Here is a 25,777-nt window from a genome sequence, read left to right as displayed (position 1 = left end):
GCGACTATACAGGGCATCTGGCCCGCATGTGCAGAAAAACGGCAGCTCGGCTGGTATACAAATCGGAAGGGTCGGAAAGTGGACCAGAAGACGGTGGGGACAGTACCCGGGACACCGAGGTACAGCGGGTCAACACGATCAATGGCCACTGCTCTTACAACAAGACGCCTCCAATAATGATGAGGGTCCTACTCAACGGGATACCCGTCAACATGGAGCTGGATACGGGAGCGAGTCGATCCCTCATGAGCGCTCAACAATTTGAACAGCTGTGGCCGCACAAAAGAGACAGACCAAAACTCACAAGGGTTGACACCAAACTAAGGACCTATACCAAAGAAATCGTCCCAGTCCTTGGCAACGCCATGCTCTCAGTCACACACAAAGGGACAGTGAACGGACTTCCCCTGTGGATTGTCCTCGGAGATCTCCCAGCACTGCTGGGGAGAAGCTGGCTGGCAAAACTAAACTGGAAATGGGATGATGTTCACGCCATGTCGTCAGAGGAACGGACCTCCTGCTCAACAGTTCTAAGTCGATTTGAACATCTCTTTCAGCCAGGTGTGGGCACCTTCAAAGGGGCTAAAGTCAAAATCTACATCACACAGGAGGCTAGAGCTGTGCCCTATGTGATGAGGGAAAAGATTGAACATAAATTGGACAGGTTTCTGCGGGAAGGCATTATCTCACCCGTGGAATTTAGCGACTGGGCAAGTCCCATCGTCCCAGTCATGAAGCCTGATGGATCCGTACGAATCTGTGGGGACTACAAATCTACTATAAACAGAGTCTCCCTACAGGACCAGTACCCGCTGCCCAGAACGGAGAACTTATTTGCCACATTGGCTGGAGGAAAACTTTTCTCAAAACTAGATCTCACATCTGCGTATATGACGCAAGAATTGACCAACGAATCTAAGCTACTCACCACCATCAACACACATCGAGGCCTTTTCATGTACAATTGATGCCCATTCGGCATCAGGTCGGCAGCTGCTATATTCCAGCGCAACATGGAGAGTCTGCTCAAGTCCATCCCGGGGACGGTTGTATTTCAAGACGACATACTTATCACGGGCAGGGACTCCGACTCCCATCTCCGCAACTTGGAGGAAGTACTGAAGCGGTTGGATCGGGTAGGCCTTAGAGTTAAGAAATCCAAGTGTCTGTTTCTCGCGCCCGAGGTTGAATTTTTGGGCAGAAGGATTGCCACTGATGGAATCCGCCCAACAGAGCCCAAAACTGAAGCAATTCGCCTGGCACCCAGGCCCCGGAATGTCTCAGAACTGCGTGCCTTTCTCGGGCTACTCAATTACTTTGGGAACTTTATGCAGAACTTAAGCATGCTGCTGGAGCCTCTCCATGTGCTACTCAGAAAGGGGTGCAATTGGTTTTGGGGGGACACCCAGGAACGCGTCTTCAATAAGGCACGCAACCTCCTGTGTTCCAACAGTGTTTTGACTTTCTTTGATCCAGGTAAAAAGCTAGTTCTTACATGTGATGCGTCAGCATACGGGGTCGGGTGCGTTTTACAACATGTCAATAGTGCGGGTAAATTACAACCCATAGCATATGCTTCCAGGTCACTTTCGCGAGCGGAGCGCGGGTACGGTATGGTGGAGAAGGAGGCGCTCGCGTGCGTGTACGATGTCAAGAAGATGCACCAATACCTTTTCGGGGCCAAGATCGCGTTAGAAAATGACCACAAGCCCCTCACATCCCGACTATCCGAGAGCAAGGCAATAAGTGGCAATGCCTCGGCACGCATTCAACGGTGGGCACTCATGCTGGCGTTTTAAGATTACACCATAATGCACAGACAACTGTGCCGACGCGCTTAGCAGGCTACCCCTGGCGACCAAGGAAGGGTCTGACGAACAGGACTGTGAGATAGTCATGGCAATCAATGCCTTTGAGTCCACAGGTTCGCCCATGACGGCTTGCCAAACCAGAGCCTGGACGACCAGCGACCCCATGTTATCCCTAATAAAAAGATGTGTCTTAACTGGTGACTGGGCAGAGGCTCGCGATGCCTGCCCCAAGGAGATCAAACCTTTCCATAGGCGCATGCATGAGCTGTCACTACAAGCAGACTGCCTGATGTGGGGCAGCCGAGTAGTTATGCCTCTGCGAGGCAGAGAGGCATTTGTCCGGGAGCTCCACCGCCATAGCCAGATCCTACGTCTGGTGGCTGGCATTGACGCGGATTTGGAGCTCTACGTCCGACGGTGCACCATTTGTGCCCAACTCAGTAATGCCCCCAGGGAGGCCCCCTGAGCCCCTGGCCCTGGCTCACCAAACCGTGGTCGCGGGTGCACGTAGACTATACGGGCCCATTCATGGGCAAAATGTTCCTTGTAGTTGTAGATGCATTTTCAAAGTGGATCGAATGCACCATTTTAAACTCGAGCACCACCTCCACCACTGTGGAGAGCCTTGGAACCATGTTCGCAACGCACGGCATTCCTGACATATTGGTCAGTGATAATGGTCCGTGCTTCACCAGCGCAGAATTCTAAGATTTTATGAGTGACCACGGCATAAATCACGTTAAGACGGCACCGTTCAAGCCGGCCTCCAATGGCCAGGCGGAGCGAGCAGTGCAGATCATTAAACAAGGCATGCTCAAAATCCAAGGTCCCACACTGCAGGGCCGCCTGTCGCGACTGCTGCTGGCATACAGATCTCGTCCACATTCATTGCAGTTCCCCCCGCTCAACTATTGATGAAACGGACCTTAAAGACAAGGCTCTCATTAATCTTCCCAGACATGCATGAAATCGTTGAGGCAAAGCGCTGGAAGCTAACTGAGTACCATGACCGAAATTCGAGGGGGAGGTGGAATGAGATGGGGGACAGCGTGTTTGTGCTGAACTATGGCAGGAGTCCCAAATGGCTTGCAGGGACAGTAACAGGCAAGGAAGGAAACAGGCTACTGGTGGTACAAATGGACAATGGCCAAACCTGCCGGAGGCATGTAGACCAAGTAAAAAGTAGATTCACCAACAACACTGCTGAACTAGAAGCAGATTACAATGTGGAACTCACACCACACCTGGTGGACAGACAGAGGGAACAACCTGAGGAAAGGGCAATCCCAACAGACAGCCCAGGCGAGACACCGACAATCATACTGAATGAAACAGACAGCCCATGCGAGATACCAGCAATCACACCGAAGGAAAAACAGGCACCAAGGCAAACAACTGAACCACAACTAAGACGCTCCACGCGACAGCGTAGACCACCTGAGAGATTGAACGTATAAAGACAATAAGACCTTGGGGGAGGGTGATGTCATGTATCTCACGCTGCTGTACATAACTGTATCTTACCATGCTATACATGACTGTAACTAGAGATGACCTGTAACCACAAGCTTACCTTACCATCAGGGGTGCACTTGCAGGAGACACTGGATACCTGTCCCAGACAGGTATATAAGGACAGGTCTCAGGCAAGTGTGGCATTCGAGAGCTGTGTAATAAAGGTGCAGGTCCTGAGTGACCTTGACTTCAGCATGTGCCTTGTGTGAGTCTGTACTGCAGGGACAGGACCTTACAATAACAAAGTCAACTAATCACCCTTGTGGATTCCCTTAGTGTCTGTCTTTTCTATTGCCTTTCCTACTCTAGTGCTGCTACAAAGTGCTCCGCGAGTGACTGCATGGCTGGTGGAAGGCTGCTGACTTTCAGTGGTGGAGACTGCAGATGGTCTTGCTGGACGACCGCAAGCAGCTGTGGGCCTAGAAGGCCTAGCTGTAGACTGAGCTACCTTGACATGAGCAGCAGCAGTCTGGGCTGGCTGGATGATGGGCAGCAGCAAGGGCAATGGCGGAGTGACAGGGGTGGGTGTACAAATGCTGTTATCCTGAGAGACGACAGCAGAGTCTTGCTCCACAGTGCCACTGCCACTCCCCTGGGGTGGCGCCTCAGCATTCCTAGCCATTTGTTGCAGAACATATTGCTGGTGTGCTGTAAGACCCTGCAAGCCCATTTTCACACTCGTAAACCCAGCCAAGCTAGCAGCAATCTGAGCTTCCGCTGCAGCACTGAGATGTTGGATCACTTTTGCCTGTGCTGCAATGGAAGCTGCAACATCGCCCATCACACGCAGCATCATGGCTGGGTTCACAAAGTCTCTCATGTAGTTGCAAATTATTTTCATCCTGGAAATCACAGGTGCAAAGCTCTGTGCAATGTTGGACCCGACTGCTTCATGCTCCTTGACACTGACAAGAGGCTCTCTGGCAGGCCTGCCGTTGCACCAAGCATTTCGGTGGGTATGCCCATCACCCTCTTTCTAAAGCCCCATCGTGGTCATCATCTGAGTTCTGTGCAGCAGAAACAGAACTGGGCCGCGAACTCGCCCTCCGGGGAGCTGGTACCCAAATTACTGATTCCCCCTGGCTTAGCTGAAGCCCACTTGTGCCTAGTGACTCACCACGTGCAGATTCTGCCTCTCCACTACCTCCTAAAGTTTGCACAGTGCCATTTTCTGAGCTGGTACCTGCGAGTGTCAGATGCAGTGGTGGTGTGTCTTCTCCTCCTTCACTGCCCTCCTCCATGATTTTGGGGACTGGCTGGCCAGGTTGGAGTTCTTGGGTATCTGAAAGGAGAAAGGCACAAGGGTTGGGTTGTGGTGAGGGGAGAGGTGCAAAGCCAGATATCCATGCATACATCATTAGCAGCTTGCAAATGAGAAGAGATTGTGGGATGAGGGGGAAGTGGAATGTGAGAAGAAGGATTTGATATGAGCATTGTCATCATCAGCAATGCTTTCAACTTCCCCACTCACCACGGACTCTGTGACTGCTCTTCTAAGGATGTCCAGAATTGCTTCCTCCAGCTCCGCCAGGTTCTGCAGACAAGCTTTCCCACCACCCGTCTGCTGTTGCTCCCAGCAGTTATGAGTGACTTTAGCCTGCAAGAGTAAAGGAAGTGTTTGGGTGATGTGACTGCCATGGTTGAATAGCATTGTGTGAGGCTTGTGGTGCAGATGGTGGGATATGGCATTTGATGATGCATCCACTCACTTTGACCACTCATGTAAGGTCATTAAACTTTTTGCGGCACTGGTTCCAGTGCCAGTTATCCAGGGGACAACATTTGTCGCATTGATAGCTTCAGCGATCTTCCACAGCCTTCCGGTTTTCTGCCTTGAAGGCTTCTTGCCTCCCTGCGAGTCGAGGACCTGATGGCATATTTGAACCCCCAGAACCAAGGCCTCCAGTGCTGCATTTGAAAATCTCCTCGCCTTTTCCCTTGGCTGTTGGGCTGTGGCTCTCTTTACAATGACAATGAAGTGCTTCTGCAACAAAGCACCTCCCTTTTAAGAAGTACAGAGAGCCTCGGACAAATTTTTTAGGCCAGTAGACTACACCCGATATTGGCCTCCCTAAGCCACTCAACAGGGCGTTTAGTGCTGAGATCAGCGCTGCAATCATTATAATGAGCGGGCAGCACAAATTTTGCTGCCTGCACCTGTTTTCAGGCCTTATCCAATTTCTAGGCCTCAGACTTCAGACAAGAGCTGCTGTAAGACAAAACCTGAGGCCAGATCTGAGAATATTTGCTTATATAATCAAGGTTTTGGTTGGTACCATGATTGGATGGCAGAGAGGCCAGGAGTTGCTGTCGAAGCTCCACAGCTCCAGCTCATAGAACCACCATTGGATTGGATATACTGTATTGGTGGTAATGCATTTATACATTTTATAGTGAGTTATGCTGCTTACCATGCCATTTGTGAGGATCTCTCGGTATCTTGTGTCCACCTGTTGTGGGATGAAATCTGCTATTGTCAGTCATCTACTACCTAACTTGTGATGGGCCTCTTTGAAAGTCTTTCTGGGATCAAGGTGGCTCCAAGATGATATGCCTGGCAATGGAAGATAAAACCAATTCCGCCCTCTGTGGCCGACTCGGTAATCCAATATCTGAGCCATGCGGACCCACAGTATTCCAGGGCTTGCTGATGAGTGACCCACAGGTTGGCAGATTAATAGAACCTGACATTTGAGATTCTTTCCACTTGGCTTTCTGCTCTCCAATTCAGTTACTTTAGCGCTGGGAATGCATAATTGTCCATTAGAAGCTTAGCTTACAGCACAGAAGAAAGCCATTTGGCTTATCATGTCTGTGCCAGCTCTTTGTGCAGTCCAAACTAATCCCACAGTCTTCCAATAGCCCTGTAACGTCCTTTGCTTCAAATGATCATCTATTGTGTCCTGAAGTTATAGACTATAAACTTTTATTAGTTAATATCTGAAATGAAAAACAATAGTACAAGGATTTACAAGATTTTTATGCTTGGATTCATTGGAACTATACCAAGATATGAAAAAGTGCCCTGATGAAATCTCTATAAATCAAAGCAAGATTTTCCAAAGCACCATAACTATGGGATTCTGGACATTGTTGGCATCACCAAGGGGGATCATATGTGAATTTCCATCACCTAGTTAAAAAAACAAAAGGGGCAATGCTAATTGTTATTTCAGCAGCAGCCTCATTTATTGAAATGCTGTGTCTTGTCATATTCAAAATAATGAAAATTATGAGCTTATTTTTCTCTCTTTTAAAATACAGGAGATAAATGGGAGGTGATAATCACCACTGGAAACTTTCATCTAGCTGGCACCGAAGCTACTGTCATCATCTATGTGTATGGGGACAAAGGAACATCAGGCCCAATTATTTTAGGCACTGGAAAGCAACAGCTTTTCAAAGCCAGTAGCACAGATGTATTTAAGGTATCAAATAATGGTTGCCCAGAAGTGAGAAAGCACATTTACAAAGTAGTTAACAAATACAATCAAAACCAAAATCAAAAACACAAAATACAAGCAAGAAAAAATGGACAAAATAAGATAGAAAAAGTAGAAAGTGAGAAAACTATTAAGCAAGTAGCAATAAATATCAAAAAGTGCTGAATGCATGAAATTCATAAAATGCTAAATATAAAAGTGAATACATTAAAACAATAAAAATACATGTATAAGGTTACTGCACAAGATAAAAGCTCACGGGATTGGGGGTAATATATTAGCATGGATAGCAGATTGGCTAACTAACAGAGAATAGAGAGTCGGGATAAATGGGTAATTTTCCGGTTGGCAAATGGTAACTAGTGGACTACCACAGGGATCGGTGCTGGGGCCTCAACTATTTACAATTATATCAATGTCTTGGATGAAGGGACTGAGTGGAATGTAGCCAAGTTTGCTGATTATACAAAGATGGGTAGGAAAGCAGGTTGTGAGGAGGACAGAAAAAATCTTCAAAGGGATATAGAGAAGCTAAGTGAGTGGGCAAACATTTGGCAGATGGAGTATAATGTTGGAGAGTGTGAAGTTATCCACTTTGGCAGGAAAAATAAAAAAGCAAATTATTATTTAAATGGAGAGAGAAATTGCAAAATGCTGCAGTACAGAGGGACCTGGGGGTCCTTGTGCATGAAACACAAAAAGTTAGTATGCAGGTACAGCAAGTAATCAGGAAAGCAAATTGAATGTTGGCCTTTATTGCAAAGGGGTTGGAGTATAAAAGCAGAGAAGTCCTGCTACAACTGTACAGGGTATTGGTGAGGCCACACCTAGAGTACTGCGTACAGTTTTGGACTCCTTATTTAAGAAAGAATATACTTGCATTGGAGGCAGTTCAGAGAAGGTTCACTAGGTTGATTCCTGAGATGAAGGGATGACTTATGAGGAAAGGTTGACTAGATTGGGCCTATACTCATTGGAGTTTAGAGGAATGAGAGGTGATCTTATTGAAACATATAAGATATTGAGTGGGGCTTGACAAGGTAGATGCAGAGAGGATGTTTCCCCTTGTGGGGGAATCTAGAACTAGGAGGCATCGTTTCAGAACAAGGGTCACCCATTTAAAACTGAGATGAAGAGGAATTTCTTTGAGAGGGTTGTAAATCTGTGGAATTCTCTGCCAGTGAAGGCTGGGTCATTGAACATATTTAAGGAGATAGACAGATCTTTAAGCGATAAGGGAGTGAAGGGTCATAGGGAGTGGGCAGGGAAGTGGAGCTGAGCTCTAGATCAGATCAGCCATGATCTTATTGAATGGCGGAACAGGCTTGCGGGGACAACTGGTCTCTGTCTTAAATTTTTTCAATGACCTAGCTTCCACAGCTCTCTGAGGCAGCGAATTCCACAGATTTACAAACCTCTGAGAGAAGAAATTCCTCCTCATTTCAGTTTTAAATGGGCGGCCCCTTATTCTAAGATTATGCCCCCTAGTTCTAGTTTTCCTATCAGTGGAAACATCCTCTCTGCATCCACTTTGTCAAGCCCCCTCATGATCTTATACTTTTCGATAAGATCACCTCTCATTCTTCTGAATTCCAATGAGTAGAGGCCCAACCTGATCATTTGCTGTACCTGCATACTAACCTTTTGTGTTTCATGTACCAGAACCCTCAGGTCCCGCTGTACCGAAGCACTTTGCAATTTTTCTTCATTTAAATAATAACTTGCTCTTTGATTTTTTTTCTGCCAAAGTGCATAACCTCACACTTTCCACCATTATACTTCATCTCCAAATTTTTGCCCACTCACTGAGCCTGTCTATGTCTTTTGCAGATTTTTTGTGTCCTCCTCACACATTGCTTTTCCTCGGATCTTTGTATCGCCAGCAAACTTGGCTACGTTACACTCAGTCCCTTCTTCCAAGTCATTAATATACATTGTAAATAGTTGGGGTCCCAGCACTGATCCCTGCAGCACCCCACTAGTTACTGATTGCAAACCCGAGAATGAACCATTTATCCCGACTCTCTGTTTTCTGTTAGTTAGCCAATTCTCTATCCATGCTAATATATTACCCCCAACCTCGTGAACTTTTATCTTGTGCAGTAACCTTTTATGTTGCAACTTGTCAAAAGCCTTCTGGAAGTCCAAATACACCACATCCACTGGTTCCCCTTTATCCACCCTGTTCGTTACATCCTCAAAGAATTCCAGCAAATTTGTCAAACATGACTTCCCTTTCATAAATCTGTGCTGACTCTGCCTGACTGAATTATGTTTTTCCAAATGTCCTGCTACTGCTTCTTTAATAATGGACTCCAACATTTTCCCAACCACAGATGTTAGGCTAACTGGTCTATAGTTTCCTGCTTTTTGTCTGCTTCCTTTTTTAAATAGGGGCGTTACATTTGCCGTTTTCCAATCTGCTGGGACCTACCCAGAATCCAGGGAATTTTGGTAAATTACAACCAATGCATCCACTATCCCTGCCGCTACTTCTCTTAAGACCCGAGGATGCAAGCCATCAGGTCCAGGGGATTTATCCACCTTTAGTCCCATTATCTTGCTGAGTATCACCTCCTTAGTGATTGTGTTGTGTCTCTCCCCCTGTAGCCCCTTGACCATCCACTGTTGGGATATTATTAGTAATGTTGCAAATGGAGAAGGCCTTCCTTCTGACTTCAAGGTTCTGGTCAGCCGCTTGCTCCCAGTCATGCGTGCAGCATGACAGGGAGATGGAGCAGAGAAGGCAAAGAAGAGGATAAGCTGCTCGCAGAGGAAGGTGAGAGAAGGGTTCTCAGCAGGATGCCTTATCCAACTAAGGTCTTCTGAGAGCAATTCTCTTACCTGAGCCATGAGCAGTATGTGAGGCATCTTCGCTTTATGAAGGAGGTGCTCACAGAACAATGCCACCCCTGGCAACCAGATCTGCTGCTGCACACAGGGCTAAGGACAGCACTGCCAGTGGCTGTGAAGGTGTCTGTGGCCCTGAATTTCTTTGAGTCGTGATCCTTACAGGCTGGAGCCAGTTACATCTGTAACATCTCTCTGTTCGCCATCCACTGCTGCAGAAAAGAAGTGACAGATGCTCATTATGCCAGAAGAGAAGACTTCATTGCTCATCATCATCATAGGCGGTCCTTCTAAATCGAGGAAGACTTGCTTCCACTCTAAAAGTGAGTTCTCAGGTGGCTGTACATTCCAATGTGGGAATTACAGTCTCTCAAAAGGTGGGGCAGACAGTGGTTGGAGGAAAGGATGGGTGGGGAGCCTGGTTTGCTGCACGCTCCTTCCGCTTACTTTCTGCCCTCAGCGACGAGACTCAAGGTGCTCAGCATGCTCCCGGATGCTCTTTCTCCACTTTGGGCGGTCTTGGGCCAGGGACTCCCAGGTGTCAGTGGGGATGTTACACTTTATCAAGGAGGCTTTGATGGCGTCCTTGAGAGTTTCCTCTGCCCACCTGGGGTTCACTTGCCGTGTAAGAGTTCCGAGTAGGGCACTTGCTTAGGGATTCTTGTGTTGGGCATGCAGACGATGTGGCCCGCCCAACGGAGCTGGCCAAGTGTGGTCAGTACTTCATTGCTAGAGAGAAGCAGAAGAAGCGTTCTTGTGGCTTTGCCAGCATAGCGGGCTTCCCCATGGTCCAGTGTGCTGCACATGACTTTACGGGCATTGCATCTAAATGCTGAGATGTACCGCCACCGCAAAGGTTTCCACTCGCTGAATGTGCAGTTCATGTGCGACCGTGCTCAGAATATCATGATAGTGAACGCCCAGTATCCTGGAGTAGTCATTTGCAGGACCTTGCGGAGACATCGTTGGTGATATTTCTCCAACGATTTCAGGTGTCTACTGTGTATGGTCCATGTCTCTGAGCCATACAGGAGGGCGGGTATCACTGCAGCCCTGTAAACCATAAGCTTGGTGCCAGATTTGAGGGCCTGATCTTCGAACACTCTCTTCCTCAGGCGGCCGAAGGCTGCGCTGGCGCACTGGAGGCGGTGTTGAACCTTATCGTCGATGTCTGACCTTGATGATAATAGGCTCCTGAGGTATGGAAAGTAGTCTGCGCCATGGATCTTGATGACTGAGAGGCAGTGTGGGGTCAGGTTGGTGGAGGACCTTTGTCTAACGGATGTTTCGTGTGAGGCCCATGATTTCATACACCTCAGGGAAGATGTTGAGGACAGATGCACCAACGTTAGCATCCTCGATCAGGCTAACGTCCCCAGCACCCAAGCACTGACCGCACTCGACCAGCTCCATTGGGCGGGCCACATTGTTTGCGTGCCTCACACAAGACTCCCAAAGCAAGTGCTCTACTCGGAACTCCTACAAGGCAAGTGAGCCCCAGGAAACGTTTCAAGGACACCCTCAAAGCCTCCATGTTAAAATGAAACATCCCCACTGACACCTGGGAGTCCCTGACCAAAGACCGCCCTAAGTGGAGGAAGAGCATCCAGGGGGCACTGAGCACCTCGCATCTCATCGCCGACTGCATGCAAAAAGCAAGCACAAGCAGCGGAAGGAGCGTGCGGCAAACCAGACTCCCCACCCACCCTTTCCTTCAACGACTGTCTGTCCCACCTGTGACAGAGACTGTAATTCCCGTATTGGAATGTACAGTCACCTGAGAACTCACTTTTAGAGTGGAAGCGAGTCTTCCTTGATTTCGAGGAATGCTGATGAGCAGTCATGCTGAATGCAAAACTTGGGTCTTAAATCTAAACAAAGCAAACTCGGCTTTGGTATGAGGGGAGTGTTGGCAAAGGTAGATTGGGGAACTACATTAAAAGGTAAGACAGTAGACAAGCAATGGATAGCATTTAAAGAATAAATACATAATTTACAACAGATATACATTCTTTTAATGCATAAAAACCCCACAGGAAAAGTGATCCAGCCGTGGCTAACAAGAGAAGTTAAAAATGGTATTGGATGAAAAGAAGAGGCTTATAATGTTGCCAAAAAGAGTAATAAGACTGAGGATTGGCAGGATTTTAGAATTCAAGAAAGTGATAAAGAAAGTGAAGATAGAATATAAAAGGAAACTAGTGAGAAACATAAAAACTGACTGAAAGCTTCGACAGATATGTAAAAAGGAAAAGATTAGCGAAAATAAATGCGGGTCCCTAACAGGCTGAGATGAGAAATTATCATGGGGAATGGCAGAGAAATTAAACAAATACTTTGCGGCCGAAATTCAGCCCCGCCAGAAACGGGTCGCACCTACCGTTTTTGTTGTGTTCTGGCCGTTGCAATGGATGCAGCGGCTCATTCCACGAAATTCAGCTCTTTGTCTTTTTTTTTTCGAGCGGGGCAGAAGTTGGTCATAATGGGGGCAGAACGGATTGACAGTCACTAGCGGGGTGGAAGTGGGAGTGAGGCGGAGTCTCCGCTGCTGTCAGTCGTCAGCGCTGGGCCAATGACGTCATCGTTCTGGCACGTCACCACGTCACTCTCCTTCAGATGAAGGGGAGAGCCACTGCGAACTCTGTGTTTATTTTAGTTAGGTCCACTGAGTCACCAGGGAGGGTTTCGGCTGGGCCAGCAGCCTCGCACCCAAGAGGGGGCATAATTGTCGGCCCGACCTGGCAGTCGGCCGATAATAAAAAATAAAATGGCGCTGCCGGCAGCACCCACCTCCCCTTTAAGGGTGGCCGCGCCGCTGGCCAACAAGGAGTGCACCGACGGAAAAAGCTGGCATCGAACAGCAGCCGGAAGGCTTTTACAGCTGAATTTCGCATCCAGGACAGGACATCGGGGCTGCGCGCCCGGGTGACACATTTAGATGGCTTTGACAGCAGCGGGCCGGAAGTGGGGGGAGTGGTATGGATTTCCACACCGCAGCAAAAAGCCCTGAGGTGAATTTAGCGAGCGTCGGCCAGTCCACCGCAAGTCAGCACCACCCCGTGACTGCCGTGCTCAAGTGGCCAGAGACCTTATCGGGAGGCTGAATTTCGACCTCTTTGTGTCAGTCTTCATGGAAGAAGACGCAAAAAACTTGCCGGAAATAGTGGAGCACCAAGAGTCTAGCAAGAATTAGGAACTGAAAGACATTAGTAACAGGTTACTTAGAAAAGAATAATAAGATTGGGCAGAGTCAACTCGGATTTATGAAAGAGAAATCATTTTTGAGGTTGTAACTCGCAGAATAGATAAGGGGGAACCAGTGGATGTGGTATATTTGGATTTTCAGAAGGCATTCGATAAGGTGCCACACAAGAGGTTATTAAACAAAATTAGGGCTCATGAGATTGGGGGTAATATACTAGCATGCATTGAGGATAAGTTAACAGACAGAAAACAGAGAGTAGGAATAAATGGGTCAATTTTGGGTTGACAAGCTGTAACTAGTGGTGTATCACAAGGATCGGTGCTTGGGCCTCAGTTATTCACAACATATATCAATGATCTGGATGAGGGGACCAAATGTAATATATCCAAGTTTGCTGATGATACAGAGCTAGGTGGGAATATAACTTGTGAGGAGGATGCAAAGAGGCTTCAAGGGGATATAGACAGGCTAAGTGAATGGGTATTACATGGCAAATGGAGTATAATGTGGAGAAATGTGAAGTTATCCATTTTGATAGGAAAAATAGAAAAGCAGAGTATTTTTTAAATGGTGAGAGATTGGGAAATGTTGGTGTTCAGAGAGACCTGGGTGTCCTTGTACACAAATCACTGAAAGTTAACATGCAGGTACAGCAAGCAATTAAGAAAACAAATGGTATGTTGGCCTTTATTACAAGCGAATTTGAGTATAAGAGTAAAGACGTTTTACTGCAATTATATAGGGCCCTGGTGAGACCACACCTGGAGTATTGTGTACAGTTTTGGTCTCACCTAATGAAGGATATACTACCATAGAGGGAATGCAACAAAGCTTCACCAGACTGATTCCTGGGATGGGGGTATTGTCGTATGAAGACAGATTGAGTAAACTTGGCCTATATTCTCTAGAGTTTAGAAAAATGAGATGTGATCTCATTGAAATATACAAAATTTTTACAGGGCTTGATAGGGTAGATGCAAGGAGGATGCTTCCCCTGGCTGGAGAGTATAGAACCAGGGGTCATAGTCTCAGAATAAGGGGTTGGCCATTTAGGACTGAGATGAGGAGAGATTTCTTCACTTTGGAATTCTCTACCGCAGTGGGCTGTGGTAGCTGAGGCGTTGAGTATATTCAAGACAGAGATTGATAGATTTTTGGTTATTAAAGGAATCAAGGGATATGGGGATAGTGCAGACAAGTAGAGTAGAGTGAGGCCTACTCCTGCTCTATTTCGTATGTTTTTATGCTGCTTTTATTCTGCGTCAGTCCGCTATTCTCTTAGTTTTTGAGCCACCACGTCAAACCAGGGGCTGGCTGCTGGTCGACAAGGGCTATTACATGACCACCTGGCTCATGACTGCTCCGCAACCCAGCCACAAGAGGCCAGCATGCGTATAATGAGAGCCATACTGCCACATAAAACATCATAAAGCAAACCATTGGGGTGCTGAAGTAATGGTTGTGCTGCCCCTTGCATTGCTCTCCAGAGAGTACCTCAAGATTCGTCATGGTCTGCTGCATGCTCCATAGCATCACCATCATGAGGGCACAGCCCATTCCACCAGGCATACAGCGACCGGCTGAGGAGCAAGAAGAAGCAGAAAAGGAGGAGGAGGAAGCAGAAGATGAAAAGGAAGAGAGGTGACCCCGTCTGCCCCAACTGTCCGTGATTCATCTGGCTGCGGTTCCAGTGAACTCAACCCCAATTCCACATTCACCAATAGTGCCACACCTTACCATCCCTCTGTTATTGACCACCATGACGTCCTCATGGCCACAATGCTGAAATGAAAGTCACCACAAAATAAACATTCCAATTCAAATTTGTACATCCATCCATCCAATAGTATATAAAAAAATGTCAACTGATCATTCTTGTACATTCCCTCAGTGCCTGTCTTCCATGTGCCGTTGCCTGTACTAGTGCTCCTACAAAGTGCTACCCCAGCGGTTGCACCTGCGACTGGGTAGATTGATGAGGATGAGGTCAAGTAGGTTTATCCCCCGTGTTGGTTCTCTCACCATCTGTCGCATGCCCAGTCTGGCATAAATGTCCTTCGGGACTCAGCTAGCTCAGTCAGTAGAAACATAGAAAATAGGAGCAGTAGTAGGCCATTCAACCCTTCAAGTCTGCACCGCCATTCAATATGATCATGGCTGATCCTCTCTCTCAACAGCATATTCCCGCTTTTTCCCCATACCCCTTGATGCCTTTTGTTTCTAGAAATCTATCTATCTCCTTCTTAAATATATTCAGTGACTTGATCTCCACAGCCTTCTGTGGTAGAGAATTCCACAAGTTCACCACCATTAAGTGGAAACATTTCTACTCATCTCGGTCCTAAATTTCCTACCCCATATCCTGAGACTGTGACCCCTTGCTCTCGACTTCCCAGTCAGAGGAAACATCCTCTTCGCATCCAGTCTATCCAACCCAGTCAGAATTTTATACGTTTCAATGAGATCCCCTCTCATTCTTCTAAACTCGAGTGAATACAGGCCTGGTCGACCCAATCCTCATATGACAGTCCTGCCACCCAGTAGTGGTGCTACCGAGCCACTCTTGGTGATGGATATTGAAGTCCCCCACCAGAGTACATTCTGTGCCCTTGCTATTCTCAGTGCTTCTTCCAAGTGGTGTTAAACATAGAGTACTACTGATTCATCAGCTGAGGGAGGGTGGTACGTAGTAATCAGCAGGAGGTTTCCTTGCCCATGTTTGACTTGATGCCATGAGACTTCATGGGGTCCAGAGTCAATGTTGAGGACTCCCAGGGTCACACCTTCCCAACTGACTACCGCTATGTCGCCACCTCTGGTGGGTCTATCCTGCCAGTGGGACACAACTTTCCCAGGGATGGTGATGGAGGAGTCTGGAACATTGGCTAAAAGGTATGATTCAAGGTTAGAAATTCATGTGGTTTTCTCCACACGTTAGTGCCACAAGATGGCACTAAAACACTATTGACAGCTGTAACAACAGCTGATGCCGGTTCCAGCACCGCGCGCCATATCGGTGGTGCCGGTAGTGCTGCTGGTAACCTCAATCACCAGGGAGCTCGCCATGATGGAGATTGTGATGCCAGTGAGTGTGCAATGCTCTTTGGACGCCCGATCTCCCAACTTCATTTTAGCCAATGTACTTACTGGCTGGAGAAAACAACAACAGCTTCAGGTGGCGTGCAGCAGCAGGTAGCCGGCTGCAGTGACATCATTTAAAGGGATCCTCATCAATCACTCGCATCTGTTAGGGTTTTGAAGTTTGAGTGGCTTTGTGCTAGTTCTGGCTACTGGAAGAGCTTTCCTTAGTCATTTCAAGGTTCTTTGGTATCAGGGAGTGCTCTGACAAGTACAAAACTCCCTCATTATTTTGGAAAGACTTCAAAGTACACCACTTGCTAAAAATTACTCAATCACTTAATGTACAGTTGATGTGCGACCACAGGCAGTGAATCCTCACTATCAATGCCCGCTATCCTGGCTGCAGACACGATGCCTTTATCCTGCGCAAGACCGGTGTGCCAGCACTCTTCCAGCCACCACATCATACTCGAGGCTGGCTGCACGGAAACAAGGGCTATCTACTCTCCAACTGGCTCATGACTCCCCTCTGCAACCCCAACATTTGTGCCCAGCACTCATATAATGAGACTCATGCTGCAACCAGGAATATCATCGACTTATTGAAGTAATGGTTCCCCTGCCTTGACCGCTCAAGAGGAGCCCACCAGTACTCGCTAGAGTGGGTATCCCATTTCGTGGTGATCTGCTGCATGCTCCAAAACCTAGCCATTATGAAGGCTCTTGCCAGCAGGGATTGCAGGACGAGGATGAGACAGAGGAGGAAGAGGACGAGGAGGAACAGGAGGGAGGGAGGAGGCAGTGAGACAGTCGGCCTTCCGGACGGGCTGTCCATGACCGGCTCATCAGACTGTGATTCAAATGAATGAAACCCCAGATTCCCATTGTTCACCACATCCCCATCATTCCATCCCTGCCTCATGCCATATCACAGTGTCCTCCTCGGTGCAAAGGTGAAATGAGAGAGACCACAAAATATTCCAAACACCATTAATAAATTTATCTATAAACCTATCACACGTATTACATGAATTCTAATAACTAATGACCCTTGTGCCTGCCATAGTTGAATAACTGCCATTGTGTGCAAGATGTGAGATGTGGGTGTGAGTATTCTGGGTAGAGATTGTTGGTAGGTGAGTGCTGGGGTTGGTGCATTGAGCAGTATGTGAAGTTTGTGGTACAGATGGTGGTATGTAGCATTTGTTAAAGCCTTCACTCATCCTGAAAATCCGTGTGAGCTTGTTAAACTTCCTCCTGCGCTGGGTGTGGGACCTGGGGAACACAGTGCTGCCCATGACATGGTGTGCCATCTCCCTCAACATAGTCTGGTAGACTTGTGATGAGGGCCTCCTGACAGTTGGTACAGGACTGCCTGCCTTCTCTCCACCGCTAAAACCAATGCCTCCAAAGCTTCAGTGGAAAACCTCCAGGCTCTCTCCCTGGGGTGGCGATCAGGATTTGTAAATAAGTGCTCCTTGTCCTTGTCTTTCTTATGATTGTTGAAGCAGCTGCACACCCAACAATACTGAGAATGAGGTGCTGCAGTATCAATGAACTTCCCCTTTAAGTAGTGAAAAAGCCCATGGAAATCATTACTTGAGTTTAGACTCATCTTTTTGTGGTCCATCTTTTCAGTATAATGCAATAATTTTAATGAGGAGTGATAACAAATTTTGCATGCAGTCTAGATGCTTCTTAACCATTTTTAGTCTAGGCACTGCCCATTCCTTGGCCATAATGAATTTCTAACCCAGTATGACTATGTCAGATTGTTAGGACAGCTCTCCCAACTTTGGCACAGGTCCCCAGATATTAGTGAGAAGATTTTGCTGAGTTGACTGGACTGGCTGTGTCTTTGCTCTGTCTAAATCCAGTGCTTAAGTTGATGCTGGGTTATCCGTCTATTTTTATTCTTCATGTTTTTCCTAGCGGTTTGATACAACTGAATGGCTTGCTGGGCCATTTCAGCGGGCAGTTAAGAGTCAACCACATTGCTGTGGATCTGGAGTCACATATCGGCCAGAACCGGGTAAGGATGCCAGATTTCCTTCCCTAAATGACATTGATGAACCAGATGGGTTTTCACGACAATCCGGTAGTTTCATGGTCACCATTACTGATACAAGCTTTTTATTCCAGATTTATTTAATTAACTGAATTTAAATTCCCCAGCGGTCATGGTGGGATTTAAACTCATGACTCTCTATCATTCATCCAGGCCTCTAGATTACTAGTCCAATAACATAACCACTATGCTACCTTTCAGCAAATTTCAACCAGTGTCACATCTTTCAACAAGGATGGCCTTCTCAATTCTGTTTCAGTTATGGTGGTATTGTTAGAATTCGGGTTTGAAATGGTAATGAAGGGCCATAGCACGGAGACCTTGGCCATAGCGCCCACCTCCATTTACATGCAGCAAGCCGGGCTCCGGGCCTATTTATCTGGACTGGCTTTTTTTTGGAAGAGAATTCTGATGAGTATTTATGGCATAGGATTGTGATGGCATGTCACAAAGTCTCACTGTGGCCATAAAACTGCCCCAGAACAGGTGATTTCAGGATGAAAAAAAATCCAGCTCCAGCTGTCTTAATCGAAGGACAATTTGGTTACAATTAATCTTTTCTCACACAAACTTGTCTTCAAAAGTTGTAACTCTCAATCCTTGGAAAATCCAGCAAGATAGTATGCCAAACAGATAACTAGAGTCACAAAGATTCCTTGCACAATGCCTTCAGTCACAAGACTGATTCATCATTTTTATACAAGGCCCAAGCCCATTTGATCATAAGTAGAAAAATCCTTCTTTGTTTGGATGACACTACTTGCACTGAACTGCTATTTTGTCTGAATATTGAAATCACATAATAGAGGAAATTAATCCCTTTGAATAGACTCAGCAATTTGGGATGAGTCATGAATTCAGCTTTCAGTGTTGTTTCAACTATTTTTGGCACTGCAGCCAGGACTATTAAACAGCATTGTTGGAATTAAAATGCTTGCCACATCCATCCAGACACACTTACCTCGCCATCTAACAAACATCTGTAGGAAGAAGGAGCTCTTTCCTACGGCACACTAGCTGCAGTATTGACCCGGAATTTACGGCCAGTGGCAATGCAAAGGCTTTCGCTGCTGGCCCCGAAGAAAGCTGTCCACATCTTGCGATCTCTGTGGCGAGAAGTTTGCCTTTTTCGACATGCAGTTGAGAACAGTTTAATGTAATGAGAATCTCATAGTGCAATCTGCTATGACATCAACAAGCTGTCTAAGCAACCAATCACAATGCAAGATTCTCACAGACAGGGTAGCAGGAAGTGAAGAATTTTCTTTTATTCTGACTTTTTAAAAATGTTACAGAGAGCAAAACAAAGATTGGGGCTCTCACATGGGGAAAAGGCAAACCTGAAATAAATATGAACATTACAAAAGTTTCTTTAAAATTGTCATTTTTTTATTGCAATGCAGAAATTGACATTCCACAAAATTAAAATTGTTTTTCAGGGCCATAATATGTGTTTAGCAAATAAAACGCTGTTAAAACCCCAGTTACAAGAATCCAACAAGGTCTAACTTTTAATGGAAACGTTTTACTATGTTAAAGGCACCATAGAAGGACAAGGGCAGCAGGCACATGGGAGCACCATTACCTGCAAGTTCCCCTCTAAGTTACACACCATCCTGACTTGGAAATACAGGTTGTACCTCTCTAGTCCGGGACTTTTTGGTCTGGCAACAGCCCTGGTCCGGCATCATTCCCAGCAGGAATGTATGATTCACACATAAAAGGAGAGAGTGAGAAAGAGAGAGAAATGGACGGATGGATTCCAGTTGGATTAAAATTCATTCTGTTCAGTGGTAATTGAACACGATTGGCACTGTCGATTAAAACAATGGACTTCAACATGCAGATTGGATACATCCCCGCCCACTCTCCTATCTGTGTAGTACATTTAAATGAAAATGAATGAAATAAATGAGCCTACAGCTAGTTAACACCCTGGTCTGTATTCCCTACAGATTGTCCACAAATTGTATTTCACGACCACAGAGCAGAATGAGTTTGTGAAATAAAACCAACATATTTTACTCACCTGTAGTTTTATCATGTTTGAATCCAACTATAAGCCATCTGTCCATTTCTCTTTTTATGTATGAACCATACATAGTCGTTTTTTTTTTGATTTGTTTAAAAACTGACGTTTAGGCACGTTTTGTAGTTGAGAGGACAAAATCGGCTGAAGTATTGCAGGCTCTCTGAACTAATACTTAAAACAATGAAGATCATTCATCTAAAACAAACTCTCAAGATCAGACATTGGACTTTATATCAGTTGGAAGGATTTATACTCCACTGTAAACACTGCCAATCTTTCTTGGCTGACCTGCAGCCCACGGCGACACTTCACTGATGTTCCCCACAGGTACACATTGACCCCGCTGCTCTGAGAGTTGGTGTCTCTGCCCAAAATGAACTATTACATTAAAAACTTACTGGGTACTACTTACAATGCAAAGGTCGGTGTGACCTCCCGTGGTCAGGTCTCAAGGGTGCCGGACTGGAGAGGTCCAACCTGTATATCGCCGTTCCTTCATCATTGCTGGGTCAAAATCCTGGAACTCCCTCCCTAACAGCACTCTGAGAGTACCTTCACATGGACTGCAGCGGTTCAAGAAGACGGCCCACCACCACCTTCTCAAGGGCAATTAGGGATGGGCAATAAATGCTGGCCTTTCCAGCAGCACCCATATCCCAGAACAAATTTTAAAAAATATATAAATACAAGTTGTTGTTGTATTTAACAGTGATATTACCATGGAAAAGCCCAAGTTTTCGTCAGTTTCACTGATTTCCCTGATTTCCCTGATTTCCCTGATTGCCGGTTCTGTGGGGAGGAGCCACAGCGCAACCAATATCGGAGCAGTGAATGACTGACCGCAACTGCAGAGTTCCAGGTTAGGATGCATCCTGAAGTTGTGACCAGTTTCAATGGGGCAATAGCAGCAAATGCTGTTCATTCATTGTATTTACCTACCACAAATTCCGGGCCAAATCTTTAATGTCCCATTGGTAAATTGAGCAGTCCTGCTGCTGCTAGACCATGCAGTAGTTTTGACCATGGGTGCACTATAACAAGGTTCCACTTTACCTGCAAAAACAAATAGGACTATTTAAACAGCTGCAAGCCACTAATGAGTGAACTCCTAATGAGAGGCATCGTTCACAAAAGAGAACTCTCGCAAACTGCTAATTGTGCTGAGCTCAGAAATAAACGCTGGGTCAGTACATGAACACTTCGGCTTGTGTTGATAGTGCATCACCTGCCAACTAGTTATTCATTTTAATGACCAGAACATCATGAAAGTTGCAAATCAGTATGCTGACCTTCATACTTATTTCTCCATCTGTCTTCCCATCAAGTGAGGCTCCACACTGGAAATGATAACTCATAAAATTATTTCTCTCATCTTGGAGCCTCTGAGCATTTCATTTTCTAAAATATTTTAAATTTTCTTTGCTGTAATGTTGATTACCTGGCAGATTTCATAGTGGATAACTACTGCGCAGCATGCAGTTTGATGACTCTGTTTGAAATAGCAGTTATCTAAGCATTAGTCTATTAAACCAGTAGTCAATATTACTATTTTTAAATTAACAAATATGAGCAAGAACAGATTTCAGATCATTTATTTGATTCTATTCTAGTTAGATACACTAGATGTCGTACTTCTAACAATATAATGTGAGTAATGATAAGGATTTGATTCAAATGTCCAGCAGAGATTTTAAATCTATTTCTTTCACTTTAATAATTGTTAGGATGATTACAAAATCAATTTAAGCTGACATAGCATTGCCATGTGATTGTAATGTAAATAGAGTGGCTTGTAATTGACTGTATTTAAAATGGCAAATAGGAAAGATAACTATGAGCTTGGGAACATTTCATTAAACATATACCACTGACATACTAATACAAAATGGGATCTGACATTGAGGCAGATTGGCCAAATGCCAAAATCACAGACCTGCATGGAAGAGCCACGAGGAAATATATACAGTCTGTGTGCAGCTTTCAGCATCATTTAAGTTAGACATTTATCTTATGAAAGATTGACAATTAAGGATACATTTGTAATGGTAAACATTCATTAAATCCATACTTAGAACCTCACAACCTTGCTTTTAAATTCTCACATGTATTGGAGAGGTAAAACTATATTAAATAGATCATTTAATTTTCCAGAAATAATTCTATTAATCTGCTGCATGAAAAGATGGCTGTTTTTCTCCCCTCAAATGTCAGTGTTTATTATGATCTCTTGACATCAGGCCACCAGATTCCCTGTAAAGCTATAGTCTCGTCATGCTTCTACTGCTAAAATATGGCAAAATTTGTCAAATGTAAATGCAAACAAGAAACTTATTGTCTGATATTAAAAAAATTGAATTTGGACAGGCAGTTTATTCAAAAGTTTCGAATAGATAAATCCATTGATCATTTAATTTTTATTTCTATCTTTTGGTTGGCTAAAGTTTTATTCATGGTATTGAAATCTAATATATTTTTCAATTATAAAAAATCACATTAAAATGAAAATTACCCTATCTATGTAATCTTTTCTAAATCTAACCATTTTAGAATAATACAAGAAGGTCCTGTAAAATGGCATAAAGCCATTGGCCACGAATTTCCATGGGCTGTGATCCCAACACTTACACTGGGATCACATCAGCTAGTGCCCCGCAGTGCTAACTCCACCAAAGTATGTGGAGCCAGGGAGAGGGCACTGAATTTACATAGGGCTGACGGACTCATCAGAAGATGCAGGAAAAGGCAAGCAGGCTCAAACTAGACTATCCCTCTTTCAGAGATCAAATATACCCTTCAATCATTTATGTTTCCAAAAATGCTTCCACTTGTACCTTGAATACATTTTTACTGAATACTTCAGTGGCCTTGACTTGTAGTATATTCCACAACTTAAACCCTTTGGAGTAAAATGTTCCACCTCACCTCCTTTCTTGCTAACTTGCTAAATTTAACCTTGTGTCTCCTCTTTTTCTGTGTGGTTCACATTTCCATTCTATTGTGATAAATGATTCATATGCACCAGCTGTTTCATCATTTGACCCCCTACTCATAAAACCCACAAAGAAAAATAAAATGCTTTATCTGCATACTACAAAGGGCCACATCGAATATTCAGTTAATAAATAACAAAGACTTTTGTGCCAAATAGTCACTGGGAATGATGGTCAAGTTCATAGCAACCTATATTGATGTATTATTAGTGCTGTATTATTTTTTTTAATTGACAAGTATGCATAAACATTTTTTTAAGTAAATATACACCGACCTCCCTATCAATATGAAAAACTTAGAAATGATTTCTAAGTGGGGACTGGGGTAATGCACCGTACTTACAGGTCACTCACGGCCTAACCTATGTATCAATGAAGTAGCTGTTTTTTATTCCCAGTGGAGACCCCCAGCGGTCAGAGGTACCCCAGTAAAACCTCTCAAGGGGAGACTTGTTGCATCTGTAGCACTTATGTCATTTGTTTCCTTTACAAGATTGTCTCCAATAGCTGCAAAGCTGATCGTGGAAATCTTAAAGTAAAGGATGTTTTAGCAACAAATGCAAAGTATTACTATAGTTCACCCATTGGAGGTTGCTGACAACCAAGCTTTAGGTAACTTGCTTTTGACAAGTGCCCCTCATTGAGATATCACTAAGGGCTGAATTTACGATTTTGGTCTCAAGATCTTTTTACAGTAGTTTACAGTAGTACTGGTAATACCAGGGAAGACATTCAGGCAGCATTATATTGGTCCAAACATTCTTCTAAGATCGTGTTAGATTCAGTCATACAAATTGTTTTGTCGGTTAATTGCATGTTTTATTAGATGGTACTTTTCGTGTTTTGTTTGCTCAGATTAATCTAATTGATCTTGGGGAGTTATATAAAATTCGCATAGGCCATGACAATAGTACGGGAAAACCTGGCTGGTTTCTAGACGATGTAAAGCTGAAGGAGCTTAATACTGGACGAGTTATCAGTCTTCCTGTAAACCGTTGGCTAGATGAGAATCAAGATGATGGAGATATATGGAGGGAATTTCCTATTGCCAAACTAGGAGAAAAGTACCTTCCAGGTAAGTGTCTCTGTCTTTGCTATACTGCTATCCCACTGCCCATAATATTGGCACTTGGATCACACCCAAAACTCAAAAGGGAATTAGATAAATACTTGAAAGGGAAAATTTTGCAGGGGTAGGGTAGTGGGAATAATTGGATAGCTATTTCAAAGAGCCGGCACAGGCACAATAAGCCAATTAGCCTCCTTCTGTGCTGTACCATTCTATGATTGCATCAGTCGCCTCCAGCACTGATGCAGCTGGAGTTCATGGGGTCCAACGAAGGACACTTCATTTACATTGGACCTGTGGGCACCTAAGCCACTGTAGGCACGTCTCCGGTCTCCCCTTCCCTCACCAGCTATAAAATATGACACCAGTTTCCTGTTGTAAGGAAGTGACAAGTTCTCGCAGAAAGCTTTGAAGAGCACCCAGCTCTGTAAGCAAACTGTGTTTAATTTTTTTAAATCTGCAAGTTTTATCAGTCTGTTACCCCCTTGTGGGGCCCACCTGCACCTTCAGGAAGTTGGTACACCTCTTCTAAACAGTGTAACCTTATCCAGATCCCTGCGAGGCTGAGGATACAGGAACTTCCAACAAATGGAGTCCCCACCCTCGCTGATGCGATGGCCTTGTGAAGGATGGATGGAGGTTCCGCCAATTACGAGGCCCTCTCAAATCTCAAATGAAATCTCAAAGTTAAGGCCTGAATCCTGTGTATCCAAGTCCCAGCAAATTCCTGCAGAAAATAGGGTGGGAGTCCACCAGAACTGCTAAATAATTTCACATGATTTAATGATGGTAGAGATGTTTCTCATTGAAGAAGATGTTATAGAATGTAATAAGTGGATTCAGTATGTGATTTTTGGCACTTACATTTCTGGTTTTCCCGTTTTAATGACCTTTTCTTTTGTTTAAATGGGACAGTACTGTTTTATCATATTCAAGTGTTTACTGGTAATAAACCTGGAGCAGAGACAGATGCTAATGTCTACATCAACATATATGGTGAAAGAGGAGACATAGGCAAACGAAAAATGCACAAGCCTCAAAACAATCAGAAAAAGTTCCAAAAACAGCAGGTAACAACAAAATAACTATTAAATGCACAAATAATTTGTGTTCTCCAAGAACAAATGGTAAAGCAGATATTTTATTTTTATTGGTATGGCATGTTATTCTAATTGATGTAATGTAGAAACTATATTTCAGCATAATTTGTTCAAAAACTCCATTATTCACTGTAGTGGAATAGAAATTTACTGCACAGAAGGAGGCCATTCACTCATCACGTCTGTGCAGCTCTTTGCTAAATCAATCCAAAACTAAGCCCAAAACCAAGCCATTTCTGCATAGCTTTGTATCTTCCTCTGCTTCAAATAGTTAACTTATTTTCCCTTAAAATATGCAATGATCTCTGCCACAACAATTCGATGTAGTAAAGCTCTCCATGTTCTAGTAAATCTCTGCTGGGGTGGACTCTTCATTATCGGCAGAGTAGTGAGTCGAGCTGAAACTGCAGAATCAATGGCAAACCAACACCTTATGATGGGGAAAAGATTATTAACGAAGCAATGAAGATGATTAGGCCAAGGACATTTTCTTTGTGAAACTTCTGCAGTGATATCTTAGGGCTGTGAAGACTGGTCTTCAACAACCATGAACATCTTCCTTTTCATCAGGTATTACTCAAGGTATTGGAAGATTTTCCTTTTGACCCCTATT

The 25,777-nt window shown here is 44.8% G+C and overlaps 1 protein-coding gene across 1 annotated transcript in view; it reads left to right on the top strand.

Annotated features, from left to right (window-relative positions):
- Positions 1-25,777, top strand: part of LOC139267383 (lipoxygenase homology domain-containing protein 1-like) — a 496,361-nt gene that overhangs the window by 338,861 nt on the left and 131,723 nt on the right. Inside the window, exons 27-33 of the mRNA XM_070885678.1 lie at positions 6,591-6,754; positions 12,422-12,595; positions 14,091-14,216; positions 15,808-16,016; positions 17,838-17,937; positions 23,851-24,070; positions 24,980-25,134. Of these exons, the coding sequence (XP_070741779.1) occupies positions 6,591-6,754; positions 12,422-12,595; positions 14,091-14,216; positions 15,808-16,016; positions 17,838-17,937; positions 23,851-24,070; positions 24,980-25,134 (1,148 nt within the window). The remainder of the gene's footprint in view (positions 1-6,590; positions 6,755-12,421; positions 12,596-14,090; positions 14,217-15,807; positions 16,017-17,837; positions 17,938-23,850; positions 24,071-24,979; positions 25,135-25,777) is intronic.

This window comes from Pristiophorus japonicus, chromosome 1 (genome assembly GCF_044704955.1).
Source record: "Pristiophorus japonicus isolate sPriJap1 chromosome 1, sPriJap1.hap1, whole genome shotgun sequence".
NCBI lineage: Eukaryota > Metazoa > Chordata > Chondrichthyes > Pristiophoridae > Pristiophorus > Pristiophorus japonicus.
Note: the sequence above shows the minus strand (reverse complement) of the source record. Positions and strands in the feature narration are given on the sequence as shown.